The 17,725-nt window shown below is 44.8% G+C and overlaps 1 protein-coding gene across 4 annotated transcripts in view; it reads right to left on the reverse strand.

Moving 5' to 3' along the window:
- Positions 1-17,725, reverse strand: part of PCNX2 (pecanex 2) — a 303,842-nt gene that overhangs the window by 234,758 nt on the left and 51,359 nt on the right. For all 4 annotated transcript variants that reach the window (XM_058696163.1, XM_058696164.1, XM_058696165.1 and 1 more), the window contains exon 9: positions 8,043-8,178. In XM_058696163.1, coding sequence (XP_058552146.1) covers positions 8,043-8,178 — 136 coding nt within the window. The remainder of the gene's footprint in view (positions 1-8,042; positions 8,179-17,725) is intronic.

Consider the following 17,725-nt stretch of genomic DNA (forward strand, 5'->3'; position numbering starts at 1 on the left):
GCTGTACTGTTACAGGAAAGTGGAGACGGTAGGTGCTGCTTGTGTCTGGGATTCTATTCCAACATGAGAGAGAGCTTAGTGGAAACTGCCTGGTGTCATGTCAGCAGGAAGAGCTTCTTCTGTTGATGACAATGGATTTGTGCTTTACAGTAAACCTCCCCCAACAAAGGGCCTCCTTTTCCTTTATGCTCCATGGACAAAAAATTCCAGTAGGAAATATGTGCACAGGGTTACCACAGTTTACTGTTTTGTGGTCTGGGAATTCACGTACAATGGGGAAACAGGTCAAGGGCAAGCAGCAGCACAGAGGATAGCATTTTTCTGAATTATAAGAAAAATACTGTCCTTAAGTTGGGGTTTAATATTATATATGCTTTGCTGTTAGGGAAGGTCAGTATAAAAGAAATCACATGACGATTATGTCTACCTTTTGCAGAAGTTATTAAAGATTCTGGCATATTGTGCTATTCATTGCTGCTTAAATAAAAATCCTTGTTTAAAAGAATCTCAGAATTTAATGCAAAGAAAAAATGATTTGGCTTCTATGTTAGTTCGCTAGGGTGGCTATAACAAAGTACCACAGACTGGGTGGCTGAAACAACGGAGATGTTCTGAAGGCTGGAAGTCTGTGATCGAGGATTGGTTTCTCCTGAGGCCTTTCTCCTTTGCTTATTAATGGCCGTCTTCTCTCTGTGTCTTTACATGGTCTTTCCTCCAAGTGTAGCTGCATCCTGATCCTCTCTGCTTAGAAGGATACTGCCTGGGGCGCCTGGGTGGCTCAGTCAGTTAAGCATCTGGCTCTGGACTTTGCCTCAGGTCATGATCTCAGCGTTCGTGGGTTTGAGTCCCACATTGGACTCTGGGCTGGCAGTACGCAGCCTGCTTGGGATTCTCTCGCTCTCTCTCTCTGCACCCCCCGCCCGCCACCCCCCCCCCCCCCGTCAACTTGTGTGCTCTGTCTCTCTCAAAATAAATAAATAAACTTAAAAAAAATGGATACCAGCCATATTGGATTAGGGCTTGACCCTAATGACCTCTTTTTAACTTAATTACTTCTTTAAATAGCCTATCTCCACAAACAGTCATGTTCTGAGGTACAAATCAGCCCATAACAACTTCCTTTATGAGAAACTAAGCTTCGTGGAATTTCATTTTTTGCCTTAGATACCAAGGAACCTCAGAGCTAAACTCTTCAGTGGATTATAGCAATTATTCTCAGCCTGTTTTCTGGTACAAATTTCAAATTCAAATTTCTCTCATCATTTCAATTATTCATTTATTGTTTCATCCAACAAATACTTATTGTACGGATTATAGAGGCTGGATCCTATATGTAATACACGCTGAGAATTCAAAGGATAACAAGACAGAGTGGCTAGCTTAAAGGGGTTAAACAACTCCCCAGGGAGCAGACAAGCAAACCAGCCATGAGAACATGGTGACACACACAAGTAGAAACATCTCTATGTCTAGATATTTAGAAAAAGAGCGAGAAGTGAGGCATGGGAGGGTGTAAGATGGATAACGCTGCAGAGAGTATGGAGTGAGGGGTTCTAGGGCAGAGCTCCCGGACAGCATCAGCAATGACGGGACTGGCTGGGGTAGGACTCACAACGGAGATGGAGAAGGCGTTCCATGTCTCTGATTTATGGGAAGGCACAGACGCACTGGCCAAAATGCTATTTCTGGCTCTGATTCATTAATTAAGCCTTGCCAAAGAACCACCATGTCACATTTCCCGGGAGATCAGGCAAGCAAGGTTTATTGTACTATTTCAAAAAAGAAATTATCAAAAACAGGGAGGGCGGGGCATAAGTTGAACACAAGCCCTTTTGGAGAAGCAAGGTAAGTGCACTGCTCACCCTCCCCATATGGATCTGTATTTAAGTCAAGGCTCCCTTCATGAGTCTGAATTATCAAGAGCAACTTAAGTGATGATTAGCATACTCAGCTTAAGAAGGTAGGCAAGTATGTATATAATACATTCCAGAAATAATTTTTGGTAATATTAAAATATTTAAGAATGTAAAGGTCTACCCCTCTCCCCCAAGACACCTGAGAAGTTCTACTGTTCAAATAATTTCATCTTCTGGGGCACCTGAGTGGCTCAGCTTGGTTAAGCATCTGACACTTAATTTCGGCTCAGGTCATGATTTCATGGTTTGTGGGACTGGGCCCCACCTCGGGCCCTGTGCCAACAATACAGAACCTGCTTGGGATTCTCTCTCTCTCCTTCTCTCTGCCCCTCTCCCAGTCTCTCCCTCTCTCTCTCTCTCTCTCTCTCTCTCTTTCTCAAAATAAATAAATAAATAACTTAAAATAATGGCACCTTCAAGAGTTCCATATAATTATTAAGAATTTTGATGATGTTAATCATTGCCACTGATTATATGGCATAATTTTGCCATATATTATCTCTAATCATCAAAACCTTATAAGAAATTCTCCACATAGGTGTTATTATCCCTATTTAAAATGTGAGAAACTGAGGCTCTGAGAGGTCAGATCACTTCCCCCAACATCGTACTCTAGGAAGAGGACCGTGAGAGGCAAAAGCCTGGTTTCTTTCTGCAATCTCACTTAGGGGAAGCCAGGGGAATCCATAGCTCAGGCAGAGCTCACTTGGTAAGGTGAAAGCCATCTGCACAGCAAAACACTTCAAGAGACGACACGTCTGAGTCCAATCGTGAAGAAACGAATTAAAAACACCAATTTGAAGAGGAAGCCATCGGAAAAGGGACACTGACAAAAATAATTAAGATGGGTACTAACGGATGTCAAATAATTTGTTATTTAAAGGAATTTTAGAGTCAGATTTATGACCTCGAGCATGAACTGTGCTTAATAAAAGCTAAAATATAAATGAGGGCGTGTTACGTGGAGGAGAGTAAGTGACCGGGTCTACATGTCGACGTCAGAACAGACACGGGTGAATTTAAACCGGAGGCCTCCTCTGAAGGGCGGAAGTGTCGTGACAGCTCCTGAAGGTGGTGGAGGAATGAAGAAGATCCACAGGAAGTTAGTCCTGTGCGACACCAAGTGCCCTTCCTAAGAGCCGTCACACCCAGCGCCGGGAAGCGGAAAGGGACTCTGGTGGCACAGGTGGGCTTACCAGAAATCGTGGCAGAGGCTGCTGGGGAGGGGGTGGACAGAACTCGAAATTCCAGTAGTGACCAAGGGACAAGGGAAAGGAGTGCTGGGCTGGGAGGGGTGCAGCCAACACCCCAAATACCAGGACCTTCTACACTGGTTTCCACCTATGGCAAATCCAAGGTTAAATATTACCTAACCTCCAAGGTGTCCTACAAAGATAATGTGATCCCAAATGTGAGATGTACTGAGGTACCAAACGCGTGCCCTGCGCATACCTAGTGTTCCTAATCTGCTGATGGAATGCTGGTCAAATCTAGATATGAACAACACTTCGAGGGACAAAAAAGTATAAAACACACACGGGATACTATTATAACAGTGGCTCTTTTTAGCAGCCAAAATTCCAGGAATCATAACGAATCGTGTATATTCTTACATTTGAAAAAAAATAATAAACTTCTGAACATGATACATGAGGAGTATGCAAATATTCATCTCTTAAGTCAAAATACACTTTCAAATAAATGAATATGTAAGCTGATCGGTGACTATGTTAAGGTATTATAATTGGTGTCTCGTCCGTCTCATCTGCTAGGAAATGTCAATATTCTTGTAGACAGGATTGTTTATAAAATATTATATATAGCACTTCATGCAAATTAGACATCTAGGAATATGTTTTTACCTTTTGGAGATGTTTTAAATTTAAAAAAAAAGCAATTCGAGAGCACATCATTGTGGGGAAAAAATACAAGTGGTATATAGGGTAAAAGGTGAAAGTTTCCATTTTCATTAATCCTTTAATGATAGCAAACTGTGATGGCAATGCTACATTTATGTTAACCTCGAGCGCCCGTCCCCCAGATCCAGTGCTGCAGGCATCTTTGCAACGCTCCCTGATCAGTTTAGGACCAATGAAATACGGCTCTCATGCTACCCCTGGTAATAATAATGATGATGATGCCAATCCTATAGACTTCCACAAAGCCTCAGTTTACAGAGTACTCTCGTATACAATACTAGCTCATTTTTTTTAAATTTTTTTTAACATTTTATTCATTTTTGAGACAGAGAGAGAGAGAGAGAGCATGAACGGGGGAGGGTCAGAAAGAGGGAGACACAGAATCTGAAACGGGCTCCAGGCTCTGAGCTGTCAGCACAGAGCCCGACGCGGGGCTCGAACTCACGGACCGTGAGATCATGACCTGAGCCGAAGTCGGACGTTCAACCGACTGAGCCACCCAGGCGCCCCGATACTAGCTCATTTCTTAATGTGGGGTAGGGCGAACGGGTTTGAAGCCAGATCCAAGTAAAGATAAAAAGAAGCAGAAAATGCTATACTCCCAAGGATCTAACACTGTCTACCAGTGGCCTGGGCTTGCTCTCAACCAGCAGTGTAATAAAGATGTTTACACGCTGATGCCTCAAATACTTATATAACGTAACGGAACAATGCAAAATTTTCAAGTCATGGTAACGCATCTATAGACTGTTCCCGATGTGCTTAGAAATACATAATGGATAAACTGAAGCACAGAGAAGTACCAGTTTACACCATGGATGCATGAGAGGCTGTGACTGAGAACACTCACAGCCCCTCAGTGCTAATCTAGAGCACAGAGGAGAGTTCACCAGCTCCCCATGTGCCCCAAGCTTGGTCCTTCTCTTTGTGCTCGGGAGCTAAGTAAGCCCTGCAGCCAGGGTGATGGAACAGAACCCGTTCCCCTGGCCTGCCTCATACAGAAAGAAGCTGGCCAGTCCTGAGAACTCCCCTTGCAGGGCTACCTCATCAATTCTATTTGTGCCAGGGAAGAACTCCAGAGTCTTTTCTCTGGTATGGGCCCAGCTCCTGGCCACCCCTGGAGCCTGTAGAAAAGGTCTCTTAGTGGAATGAGAGGAATTTGCATAAGGTTGCGGGGGAGGGGGCTCCCAGTACACAAGTTGCTCTTGAGCACTGAGCAGCCAAGTGAGAAGGACAGAGGGAGGGCAGATGGGGCAAGGGAAGTCACTAAATAGTCTCATCTTCAGAGCCCTGTTTCCTGCTTATTCTTGCTGCACTTGTCTAAGCATAACTCCTCATGTCATTGCCCCGATGCCTCTGAGCCAGGACCACGAGCACACCTGCTTTCCAGCCGAGCCTTTGTCCCGGCCTTGTCTGCCCCGCTTCACCTTTTCCTCTGCATCTCAGCTGAGCTGTGACCTCACCAAGGAAGCCTCCCTAGTCTCCTGCGTCCCGACCTGGGTCCGCAGCTCCTGAGTCGGTCCTGACCATAACCTCTACCATGCGTAGCTGAACCGGTTGACCGGTGTCTAAACTCCTCGAAGGCAGAGGCTGAGTCTTTTCGCCCCTATGCACCTGCCCCTGGCACAGAGCTGATAGAGCGTAACCCTTCACTACATGTGTTTGGGAGAATGAGCAGGGAACGGACTTAATTTTTCATTTGTGGCCAAAACCTAATTGGTGACATCAATTAAATTTAGAAAACTAAGCAGTAGAAGTGAAAAATCGTTTCTGATAGGAGACCTTTGTAAATATTTCCTCAGCATCTAAATATGAGCCTGGATAGCAATCTCCATTTTTCCACTTCTCTACCTCCATATAGTAAAACTTTAAAGTTTTTACATTTTACTTAAAATGTTAAAAGCTAAAATGACTGAAGTTTGCCACTGAATTTGGTTAAGTAATTAACAATGGAACACTAAATATAATTCAGCTTTTTATACACTCATATACATAATCATGCCACTTAGAGAATTTTAAATGTAAAGAACAGTGTGATTCTTTCTGATTTATCTATGTAATAGTCACTTATTTCCCAGTTTCTGCTCTACCTGCGCTGTTTTTGAGATATCAAATCAGTGGGTTTGCATTTCTGATAATCCAAAGTTCCTAGTTTCCCTGGGGCTCCACTATCCATGCAACAAATGACATTCACTTCTTCCCAAACTATGTGGATTTTTTTTTTAAGTTTATTTATTTTGAGAGCAAGATCACTGGGTGGGGGACAGGCAGAGAGAGAGGGAGAGAGAGAATCCCAAGCAGGCTCCGCACTGCCAGTGTGGAGCTCGATGTGGGGCTCAAACCCATGAACCGTGAGATCGTGACCTGCGCTGAAACCAAGAGTCAGACGCTTACCCAATTGAGCCACCCAGGCGCCCCCATGTGGATGTTTTCATATAACTGTAACTCCCTCTCCTTGGAGATACAACACTGACATTCTGGAGGCAGGGCACTGGAGCGTCCCCAGGTCTGTATCAGGGAAAGCGGAAGTTTCTCAGAGAAAACCCACATTCCACGGGGCCCCCCCGACGTACTTTAGCTTGTGGTGAAAACTAGTCTGGTAACTGTGGGGGGCTGAGCACAGAGCAGAGAGAATGCAACCGAAGCCCGGGCCCAGAGCTGGGGCTCACGGCAGGGTCCGCAGACCCCAGTACCGCACCCTAACTGGGCAGGAGCCGCCATTCCCCATAGGTACCACCGGCACACCCGGTGACCAGGATGGGGCCAGGCATCTGAGCCATGACCAGACGTGACTCTCACCTCCACCGGCCTCCTGGGGGCCAGGAAAACTCCTTCCTGTACCCAGAAGCCCTGGAAAGGAGGAGACGGAGGTGAGACTGAATACACAGAAGGGAAGAAATCCCTGAAGACTGAGGTTTTGAATTAGCTGAATGCTTGTTCCCACAGAAACTCCTTCAAGCCCGGAAGGGCTGATTCTTTTTTTTTTTTTTTTTTTTTTTTATTTTATTTACTTATTTTGAGAGAGAGGGACAGAGTGAATAGGGGACGGGCAAAGAGAGAGGGAGAGAGAGAGAATCCCAAGCAGTATCTTTGCTGTCAGCACAGAGCCTGATGTGGGGCTTGAACTCCCGAACCATGCGATCACAACCCGAACCAAAATCGAGAGTCGGTGTTTAACTGATTGAGCCACCCAGGCGCCTGGAAGGGCTCATTCTGCTTGCCTGGGCACCTCTCAGTCCTCCCTACCCAGGCAGCAGGAATAAGGACTCCAGAGCAGTGTGTGGTCAGTGACAACATAACGTGACCTTTTGTTCCCCACACGCCTGACCGATTTCAACCCGCTGTGTTATCAAGCATCTTTTTGGAAAAATTTAGTTAAGCAATCAGGAAAACAAATATAAAATGGTATTATTTTTCACGGGTGAGGTTGTCTACGAGACATCAAAACATTGCCAGGAAGGCCCACTAACTTGCCAGCAGCCTGTACCAATGGAAAGTCACTCTCCTTCAAGGTCTGGCCCGGGTGTCCCTTCTTCCTAAGGAGCCTTCGCCAGCCTCTCTGTCTGAAATGCCCTGCTTGAATCTGTAGCTCTCAGTTTACGTCCGGTGGTACGTCTTACCTCCCGTGTGATTTTTGCTATGAAGTCTTTGCTCTGCCTCTCCCAGAGTCATACTCAAGGTGCACCAGATAAGTGAATGAACATTAGTAAGTTGTCCCTTGGTAAGATAACTGAAGGCTTCGTTTTTTCAGCCCCTGGATGATAATGCCATTTGCTCTAAGAATAGAGTCTCTCTTCAAGTCAAGTTTCTCTTTAAGGATCTCTGAATGTTTAATAAGAGGCCGTCATAAATTAATAAAAATCCAGGTATTTTCCAACTATGGTGAGAAAAAGGCATCCTAACCAAGTAAGCCCTTGTGGGGTCTGTGCATCCTGGCAACCGAAGACCAAGGTACATGAATTTCTAGTGCACTTGGAAGAGCATTAAGGCAATGGCAATTCTGTTCGTGTCAGCGAAGGATACCTGTTATTTAAATGGCTTTTTTTCCACGTTCGCTCAATAGACTACCATGCAGCGATATACCCACAACCTAGCAATGGAAAATTCAGGACAAGACCCGACTAATTCCATTAGGTAATCTGACCACGAAACAGGTTTCAAGATCCCTGCTTCTGGAACATTCGCAAACAGGGAGGCTGGAACGTACCCGCGGGGTTTCCGATTGGGTCCTCCGAGCCACCATTAGCAACAGCTGTTGTTGAAGCGCACTGACCGCAGGGTCCCCGGAAGAAGGGTCCTGACTCTCAGAAGTCGTGGTACTGGAGGAACTGATCTGTATGTCTCTGAGGAGGGGTAAAAGAAAAGCTCTGGTCACCTGGAAGTGTGGAAGTCATCTGTTATTATACCCGAACACGAGGACCCCAGGGGTCCCCAGGGCAGGTAGCCGATAAGCCTTTACAACCTTTACAGATTTGCATACGCAGTTCAGGGCTGGGATTTTGTATATGCAATGCTCTCTTCGGGCAGAGGGGCAATCATCTTGCACACATGCAAATTACTCAGGCTGTCCAGATCTGCCGCGTACCATGGGATAGGTAGGTAGATGCCTGGTGTTCTAAGAGATGCCAACCTTAATTTTCTACGTATCCGATGGATGGGCAGGGGGTAGCAATAGTTTCTGCCTTCATATTTTGTGAAAACAGTAAGTGGCGGTCTGGATAATTCCAAAGACAGCAATCAGGAAGGAACACGGACAGCCTGCCGTCTCTGCTACCTCCTCCAACCCCTAACACGCTCCGCATCCCCTCGCCTCCCACCCCACCCAGAGCAAAGAAAGTGCGCGTCAGGTGCAAGAAATGCCTCCGTAATTGGAAAAAAGGACACTACTAGAATAGCTATAATCTACATTAAAGAGTCTTATCGTCTTTAATCACGTCTGGGTTGACAAGACGTAAATTTAAAGAAGTCTTTCGTAAATCTCAAGCCTGGCATCTTTCCTTTGGCTCAGAAAGCACAAACTGGGACGTATTTTTCCATCTGCTTTTCTAACAGGGTGCCGAAAACTGAGGAGACAATGCTGACTGCCCACCCCACAGTCATTTCTGACGGAATTCCTGCTCACAGAGCTCCATTTATTCACTCATCCAAGACCATGGCTTCAGAAGAGAGACCGGGTCCCTCCCTAGCCCCAGGGGTAATACGCCGATCACTGAAACCCCATTCACCCCAGTCAGTGCCTTGCTTTGGGAAGGAAGAAGGAAGAACACATTCTATTTTTATACATATACTTTTTTTTAAGTTTTAAAATTTATTAATTATTTTGAGAGAGAGATAAGGTGAAAGTACACAGGAAGGGCAGAGACAGGGAGAGAGAGAGAGAGAGAGAATCCCCAAGTAGGCTCTGCCCTGACAGGGGGGGCGATGTGGGGCAAACTCATAAACTGTGAGATCGTGACCTGAGCCGAAATCACAAGTCAGACGCTTAACCGACTGGGCCACCCAGGCGCCCCAAGAACATATTCTCAGAGGCTACCGTGGAGCAAAGGGGACACGGCTGAGGGTATCAGGGAACTCGGCACAAGTTTCTCTACTTCTTAAAAGGTAACAAGAAAACTTCGGGGCTGCAGCAGCCAAAGCGTCATCACGGGGGATGAGCCTGACTGAGGACAGCAAAGCTGAGAGACGGAAAGAAACTCGTTTCTCAATGATGACATCGAATCACTGCACTGACCAAACCTGCACTGATCAGGACTTTGGACTTCCTGTCTAATCCGCTGTGATTTGGGGTCTTATGGAACTTGCGGCCCAAACTACCTCAAGAACGCAGACGCTGCACTAACGTGATGCCTTTCAGATTTCTAGCCTCACATTTCATTATAAACTCTCTGGCGAGTTTGTGGACCCTTCTTTTCCCTTAGTAGTCCCTACTACTGCATTCATAAACACATAAATACTTATTCTATTGGAAGAGCATTTAAAATAGTTCCACCAAGGGCGCCTGGGTGGCTCAGTCGGTTAAGTGTCTGACTCTTGATTTCAGCTCAGGTCATGATCTCATGGTTCGTGAGTTCGAGACAGCTGACAGTGTGGAGCCTGCTTGGGATTCTCTCCCTCTCTCTCTGCTTCTCTCCTGTTCATGCTCTCTCTCTCTCTCTCAAAATAAAGAACCTTATGGGGCGCCTGGGTGGCTCAGTCAGTTAAGCATCCAACTTTGGCTCAGGTCATGATCTCACGGTCTGTGAGTTCGAGCCCCACGTCAGGCTCTGTGCTGACAGCTCGGAGCCTGGAGCCTGCTTCCGATTCTGTGTCTCCCTCTGTCTCTGACCCTCTGCTGTTCATGCTCTGTCTCTCTCTGTCTCAAAAATAAATAAACATTAAAAAAAATTTTTTTTTAAATAAAGAAGCTTAAAAATATTTTTAAAATAAATAAAATAGTTCCACTGTACATACATACACGCACATCTCTCTACATTTTCAGACATCATTTATGACTACTTGATGGTGCATTCAGTAGAGGCACTCTGATAAAGAACCATTCAGGAAACGCCGTATGTTAAAGTCAGGAGTGAAGGAGCAAAGCGCGAAGTACATGGAGCTTCAAACTTAAAAATCCTATCCTTCCGTTATTTGGATGACTGTTGCACACATTGTGCTTGTGCTTCCTGTCTGGGGTAGTGGTGTAACATCTTTTAACTAACAGAAAAAAGAAAAAAAGCAGTTAGATTTATAAAGGCAACGTGCACTCAGACTTTCTTGCTTCATACAGAAACCACTGCGTCCTGTAATCGTGTTGTTGCATAGCCGAACACAATAGGATCGAGAGTGCCTCGCTCGTACAAATTTGGGGAAATCTAAATCTCAGCAAATGCAAGCAGACTCTGGCAAGTGCCAGAACTTCACAAAAATCAAAAGATTAATCTGATTGCGCTGTCAATAATGTAAGTGATGACTGTAAACAGGCAGGAGCCAGATGGACACGCGTGCTTCTTTGAGAAAATCTTAGAAAGTGAATAGCGCCCTCTATTGCCAACTGAAATGAACTAAGGACTGGCTGTTAGAGCCAGCCTCCCATTGCTGCTGCTTCGTGCCAGGAAACATGATACAAAGGAAGGGTCAACACACCTCAGCTTAATATCTTCAGATTACTTAGCATGTTTCCGGCAGTAAAGTAATAATAACAATAAATAACATTATTTTTTTTTTTTTATTGAAGCCATTTGAAAAATCTCATGTTAAAATCTAGGGTTTGGTTTTCTTTTCAAAAATCTTTTGGATAAGTTCTAGAATTAAGCGGAACGAGGCTTGGATTATTGCTCTACTAATTACTATCTGTGACTACAAGCCTTTGTCGTCCTATCTCCAATCCTCACCTAGAAAATAGGGAAGATATCTCCTGCACAGGGGTTGTGAGAATCAAATCAGACTAGATATGTAAACCACTAAATGGTGTCTCCCACGTATTAGACACTTAACCATACCTTATTTATTTCCTTCTATGGATATGGGACCCGACTTTGTTTATTCTCATATGAAACAGCAACATGACCCCTATGCATTTCATACAAATAACATTACCTCCAATTGTTTCTGTTAGCATGAATGGGGGAAGAGTGTCTTGCCCTGAACTCACGCTCAATCCTCTTTATTTTATAAAAAAAACAGACTCCAACAGCTTATTAAGTTCCCCCTTCATTAACTTCTTTCATAAAAGTTGAGTATTCTAAACAAAGCATGATGATATTAAAAAAGATCCTTGTCCTAGCTTTATGACCGGTGTGGCCTCACCAGAAAACCTGTATCACACGTGTATACGGGCTTCCGATCTGGCCAGGAAGAGATGATTAAATGTTACAGTCGGCACTGCTCAACTGAAAGAGATTTCTCCCCTTGCTTAAATGTTGTTCTCTGGGGTCCTGATGTTGTAGTCACGATGGATGTGCACCAGCTTCCCGATCAAGAACCAAAGAGGCTGCGATGTCACAAAAATCACGGAGCGGACAGAAGTCTTCCTACCAGTCCTTAAAGAACATCTGCTTACCTTCTGCTTCTTCTCAGACTTATTCTTCTACTCTTCTCAGACAATCCACTGCTTTTTGGCCCTTGTTTAACTGTGCACTGTGGGCTCTGCAATCATCTAAAACGTCTCTGTTTTCCTGACTTAAGGCCGGAGATTTCCCCTCACGTGAATAAACATAATGTGAAAAAAAAAAAAAGCTGAGTTTTAAGAGATATTTCCTTCCCTGAAACAGCAATACTCCAAACCTGTAATAAAACTACACTCTGAACTATCAGAGGACAACACCTGTAGGTCTGGTCTTGATCACCTTCTCTCTGGTTAATCGCTGGCACATTAGCTTGGTTCTGGGTGATGGAGTCGCTGAATTGACTTAAATTAGATTGGGCTCAGGACGGTAACAGAAAGAGTGGCTGGTGACAGAAACCACCAAAGAAGCAGCCGCTAGGAGGATATAAAGGTGGAGCAGGGGCTAGGTGCTAGTCTGGGCCAGAATGGTGACTCCTGTATGGGCAGAGCTGAGTCTCAGATTGCTGGGGACAACATTCCACCACATTGCACTCCCCGGCTTTCATTCGTGTAGACTCTGCAAAGCAACAAATAATGAAAATACATGTGCTCCTTCTACATTTTCCCATCACCGTGGAAAAAAAGAATTCCTGAAATTCTTCGTCTTTCCCGGATCTCAAAATTATGGCCCACCATCTAGAGAAAGAGGACCCTTCTCTCTGCCAGTCCTTCTTGTTCTTCAGACCTCCCCCCCCGGGGGACACATGGGAACAAGTCACCCAGAGGGGCAGCCTGAAAATGGAACTCACAGCCAAGCAACGTGCTTGGAATGTAGGATAATTAAATAAAGCAGCCTTGTTTTAAAAACGATAATCTTTATCTGGAACTTTAACGGGGATTCTAGATTGAGAGTCTGCAAACAGCTCTCACAGGACAGGAAAATCCATCCTGTGCACGTGAGCAAAAGGAGGGAGACAGGGCCTCCGTCACGGCGTCTACTGCCACCGTGTGGCAGTTGGGGCTATGGCCACCAAAACAGGGTGGCAGGCCTTCCCAAGGAGTCAGAGAAGGTGCCTCGGAACAGAAGTCTCTAGAATCAACCTCCTAACCCTTCCATCTTTATGACTCTGTGCCTGGATGAAAACTTCCTCTCTCTCTCGAGTGTCCAGAAAAGCAAAACAAGGACCAGAGTAGAAGGATCAGAGATAAGAACTAAAAAACAAAAGACGGAGGGACAGAAATTTGGAAATGGCAGAAACTCTTCAGAGTTTGAAACTCTGGATGCTTTTGTGCTTCCTCCAGATCACTTCCACCTCTATGTGATCAAAGGCACCTAGATCCCCCCAAAGTTTGTTTGTTTTATTTAAAGCAGTACACACATAACTCTCTACTATACAAGTCAACATAGTAATGCAGCTATATGCAAACTCTCAAAGATTTATAGTTAGAATTGACATTTTCAACTTGTGCTTGAATGGAACATAGCACTGAGCATATCCAACATTGGGGGAACTCACATTTTTCTCCACGTTTTGAAGACCTAATTGACTAACTTCAATGCCTGATACTCCAGCTCAGCTTTTCCAAACCAGGGATCAATATTTCTTCTGACTAATGTAAAACAGAGGGTTCTAAAAGAGATAATTCTTTTGTGCAACTTTCTGCTCCTTGCCTTCTTTGGGAACCAGGTACCTTCATTGTGGCTTGAAAGGGCTTTCCTCAGAATTGATCCCAATGAGTAAGGGAAGTTTTACTGAGGTAAAGGTCAGAAAGGCTGGTAATATCAACAGAAAAGAGTTCTGAAGAAGCAAAAAAGACTAAGCACAGGGCTTTGATCCACCTTTGAAGCAAAGTACTCACTGGGTTTAGAGATTCAGCAGCATCCAAAAATACACCTAGTTTATAAACAGAACAATATCTGCTTTGATATGTACTACAATGATTCATAAGCAAATAAAAGCCAGATATAAGTGAATCCAGATAAATCAGCACACTATTACCCAAACTACTCTACTCTTTCAATTAAAAACAAGTTGAAGTACAAAAAGGCCCCCGGGGACACCTGGGTGGCTCAGTGCGTTAAGTGTCTGACTTCGGCTCAGGTCATGATCTCACTGTCCGTGAGTTCGAACCCCGCGTCAGGCTCTGTGCTCCAGCCCTGGGCCTGGAGCCTGCTTCGGATTCTGTGTCTCCCTCTCTCTCTGCCCCTCCCCCACTCATGCTCTGTCTCTGTCTCAAAAATAAACATTAAAAACAATTTTTTTAAATAAAAAAAAATCCCCCAATAAACATCCTATAAACTAGTATGCTCTAGAATGAGTCTTCCATTCAGTGGACTACTATGCCTACTTTTTGAGTAACAGAGACTCAAAATGAAAGACTCAAAATGTCTTCCCATCAGATTTCACTGGACACCGGACAATATGCATTTTGCATGCATTTTCATCCGACTGCTTCTGACACTGGAAAAGCTAGATTAATACTGAAACACGGTGGTAGATCTTTCACAGAAGAAAGCTCTGCTATGTTACTTGGAAGAATTTATAGACAAAAGAAATGTAAATCTTTGCTGAACAAAGAAAAGAACCTATCAAGCTTTACTTGCAAGATCTACAGAGGAAATTTAAAAAGTTCAGTCTGCAATGAACCTTTGAGACACAAGACACACTTCAACTTCCTAAGCAGAGAGCCTACATCAACCTTGATTTTCTGGGCAGACTCGTAACTACATCTTTCTAGGTAGATTAGCTCATTTTAGGCTCTGAGCTACTGAATCAGTCCTAGGTGCTGGGTAATGAATTTGTCCTCTGAAAGTTTTTTAAGTAGCAATTCTAAATGCTGCAATTCAAGCCAGAGTTCCCTCATCCTAGTATCTGGGGAGAGCAGGGCTATGTTAGAGAGTCTTACCAAAGGTACCTGCTTTACGGACAGCTATTGTACAACCGGAAAATGCTGCTTACATTTCTTTGGCAGTTAATGAGAAATGGGCTAGTTCCCACAATGACAGTGGGGCCAAGGAGGGAAATTTGTTTCCTCTCCTGGTTTCCTCCAGGAATCCCCCAAAGAGACATGGAAATTACACCACGAACAATTCCCTATTCATGCTTGGGAGTCGGGATATAAAACTGTCACGTGGCAACTGGACTTAACAATGGCAGAGAGGAATGGCTTTCTTGCCAATAATAAGGATCCATGGTTTAATGGCCTAGTTGGAGGCAATCCCAGCCACTGAAGTTGCCTTACAGGGAAAAAGCTGCTTTTCCCATATCTTCCATGGCTGAATGGCTTAGCAACAGTCCTAACTAGGAATCCTTCCAAGTTCAAAACCAAAGTTTATATTCACTGTAGTGAGAACTCAACATTTAATGGCATTAAAAGCCAAGGATACAATATTAAAGCACCTATTCTAAAATTACCACAGAGGCCAAAATGTTGGAACACAACAGGTTGACAGAGAGCATACAAAGTACTTAGCCGCCTTCAAAATCTCATAAAGTAACTCATAAAAGCACTGGAGGGAAGGCCTCCACCTAGGTAAAGTCAGGATGCTTTGCCCTATCAGGCCACAGTGAAGTGTAGCCCCTGGCCCCACTGCTTCTGTTTGCAGATAATAACAATACCCTTGTGGCAGGTACTGTCCTAAGTGCTATATATGCCTGTTACGTTTAACTTTTAAAGCCACCTGGTGAATTAATCACTATGTCATTTCTATTTATGGATTAGTAAATGGATACTTAAGATGGTTAAGCAAGTTGTTCAATGTCAACATGGGCCAAAAAGTCCATGTGAGTGTTGGAACTGAAGCCTGGATCAGCCTAAGACTGACACTCATGTGCAGGCTACTCAGTACTAAACCCGATGCCCCATTACAGCCACATCCATGCGGACACAGAGAACTATGTAGTCCTGAATGAGTAGAACACAAGACAGGAACATCTAATGTCAGCTGCAATCTCTGATTTCTGTGTCCAGAGGTTTGAATAGTCATTCTGCAGGGTTGCATTTTATGTATTTATGTATTTATATATTTATGTATTTATTTATTTATTTATTTATTTATTTATTTATTTATTTATTTATTTATCTATTTATCTATTTATTTATTTCAGTTTGGGGGCTTTTTTGGGTCCATTTCCCCACTTACGAGAAGGAAAAGGTAATCAAATCTGTAATCAAATGACCAGGCAAACTGCTAGGGTTTCCGGCTCTTTCACTCCAAGCACCACAGGTTGAGGGAGTTTGTGCTGATGTTGTCTTGATGATCCCACGTTCACCGGATTGCTTCTGTCTACAAATAGGTCGAATTGCTCCTGCTGCTACAGGTAGAACACAGCGCGAACTCCTCGACCAGGCTTCACGGCCCCCGTGACTTGACTCCGCTTCTCCTATTCAGCTTGTCACCTGCTCTCGCTGAATGCCCAGCTGGTCTGAGCACTGTCCGAACTCCAGCTGGGCTCTCTGTGTCACTTCCAATGATCCGACTTGATTCAATTCAGAATTTACTTAACATCTATCTACAGAGGGTTAAGTGAGGGCTCTAAAGGCACTGGTCGGAGGCACTTTTCTCTACACAAGTACAGTCTAGGGGGGACGGGAGTCCTACACAAGTAAATGAGGTACCAGGGAGAATGTGATAAGCCCCTCCTCTGACATGGAGCAGCGGATTCGTTTGCACAGAAGGGATTGATAAGATAAAGAAGTACAGAGAGGCAGATCGCAATTTGTGCTTGGAGAGGTGATTATTCCAAAGGGTGGGACTGAATGGAGGAGGGCAATTGAGGTAAAGAAGGACAGACACTTAGAGAGGAAGGGCTGAAGGTTGGCCAACGTGGGCTTCGCAGAGAGGAGGGATGAGGGGCAGGGCTGCGCAGGGGTGCGGGGGAGCAGGCTCAGTGCACACCTGCCCGGGCGGTGGGGACCACGTAAGGGCATCTCTGTAAGGCATGTGTTTGCAGGCAGGGCTGCTCCACAGGAGGTCTCGGGGCGTGGGGTGAAGGCCCGGGCTTCAGAGCAGGACTGGACAACCAGTAGTCCACAGGCCACAGTAACCACACACGTGTCATCTGTAGCCTGTGGTATTTCAAACCAATTCAAACTGGTGACATTAAACAAAAGAGAACTTTACAAATAAATGTGGATTTTTTAGCTCCTTGTGGAAACTACTGGAAAATCCAGTCAGGCCGGGCTTCCTGAGTTGGCCTAAGTAGATAAATGCCCTCCAGTGGCCTGTGGGAGCCGCCACTCCTAACATGTGACACTGGCCTGCTTCCCCCGTCTACACTACCTGCCTGGGAGCCACAGGGCTCTGAGTCTGTGGCCCCTGTTGAGGCAGAAGACCAGGGACGAAGACCCAGGTGTCCTGAGCCCACTTGCTAGCCACTGAAGGTTGGGCATGTTTCTCAGTCTTATTTCCTTTTCTGTGAAATGGAGCAAATCTCACATGTCATATTGACAACTGGACAACTGATGACTTAGCAGAGTGCTTCGCACACAATACATATTTAACAAGTGGTGGCAGCCATGACCAGAATTATTATAGGGAAGTGATCCCTTTGGGGCCTGGAACTGCCATCATGTTGCTTCCCACAGAAAGTCTGTAGGTGTGTTGGAACACAGGTGCAAGGCGTTACCCGGCCCTTCCAAGTTTGCAAAATCCTGACCTGTTGGCCGTGTACTTGATCAGCTGCCTTCTGCTCTGGTATCATTCTTTTTTTTTTTTCAATTGTTTTTTTTTAATGTTTTTGTAACTTATTTTTGAGACAGACGGGGAGGGGGGTGAGAGCAGGGGAGGGACAGAGAAAGAGAGGACACAGAATCCGAAGCAGGCTCCAGGCTCTGAGCTGTCAGCACGAAGCCCGATGTGGGGC

The sequence above is a fragment of the Neofelis nebulosa genome, chromosome 13 (genome assembly GCF_028018385.1).
Source record: "Neofelis nebulosa isolate mNeoNeb1 chromosome 13, mNeoNeb1.pri, whole genome shotgun sequence".
NCBI lineage: Eukaryota > Metazoa > Chordata > Mammalia > Carnivora > Felidae > Neofelis > Neofelis nebulosa.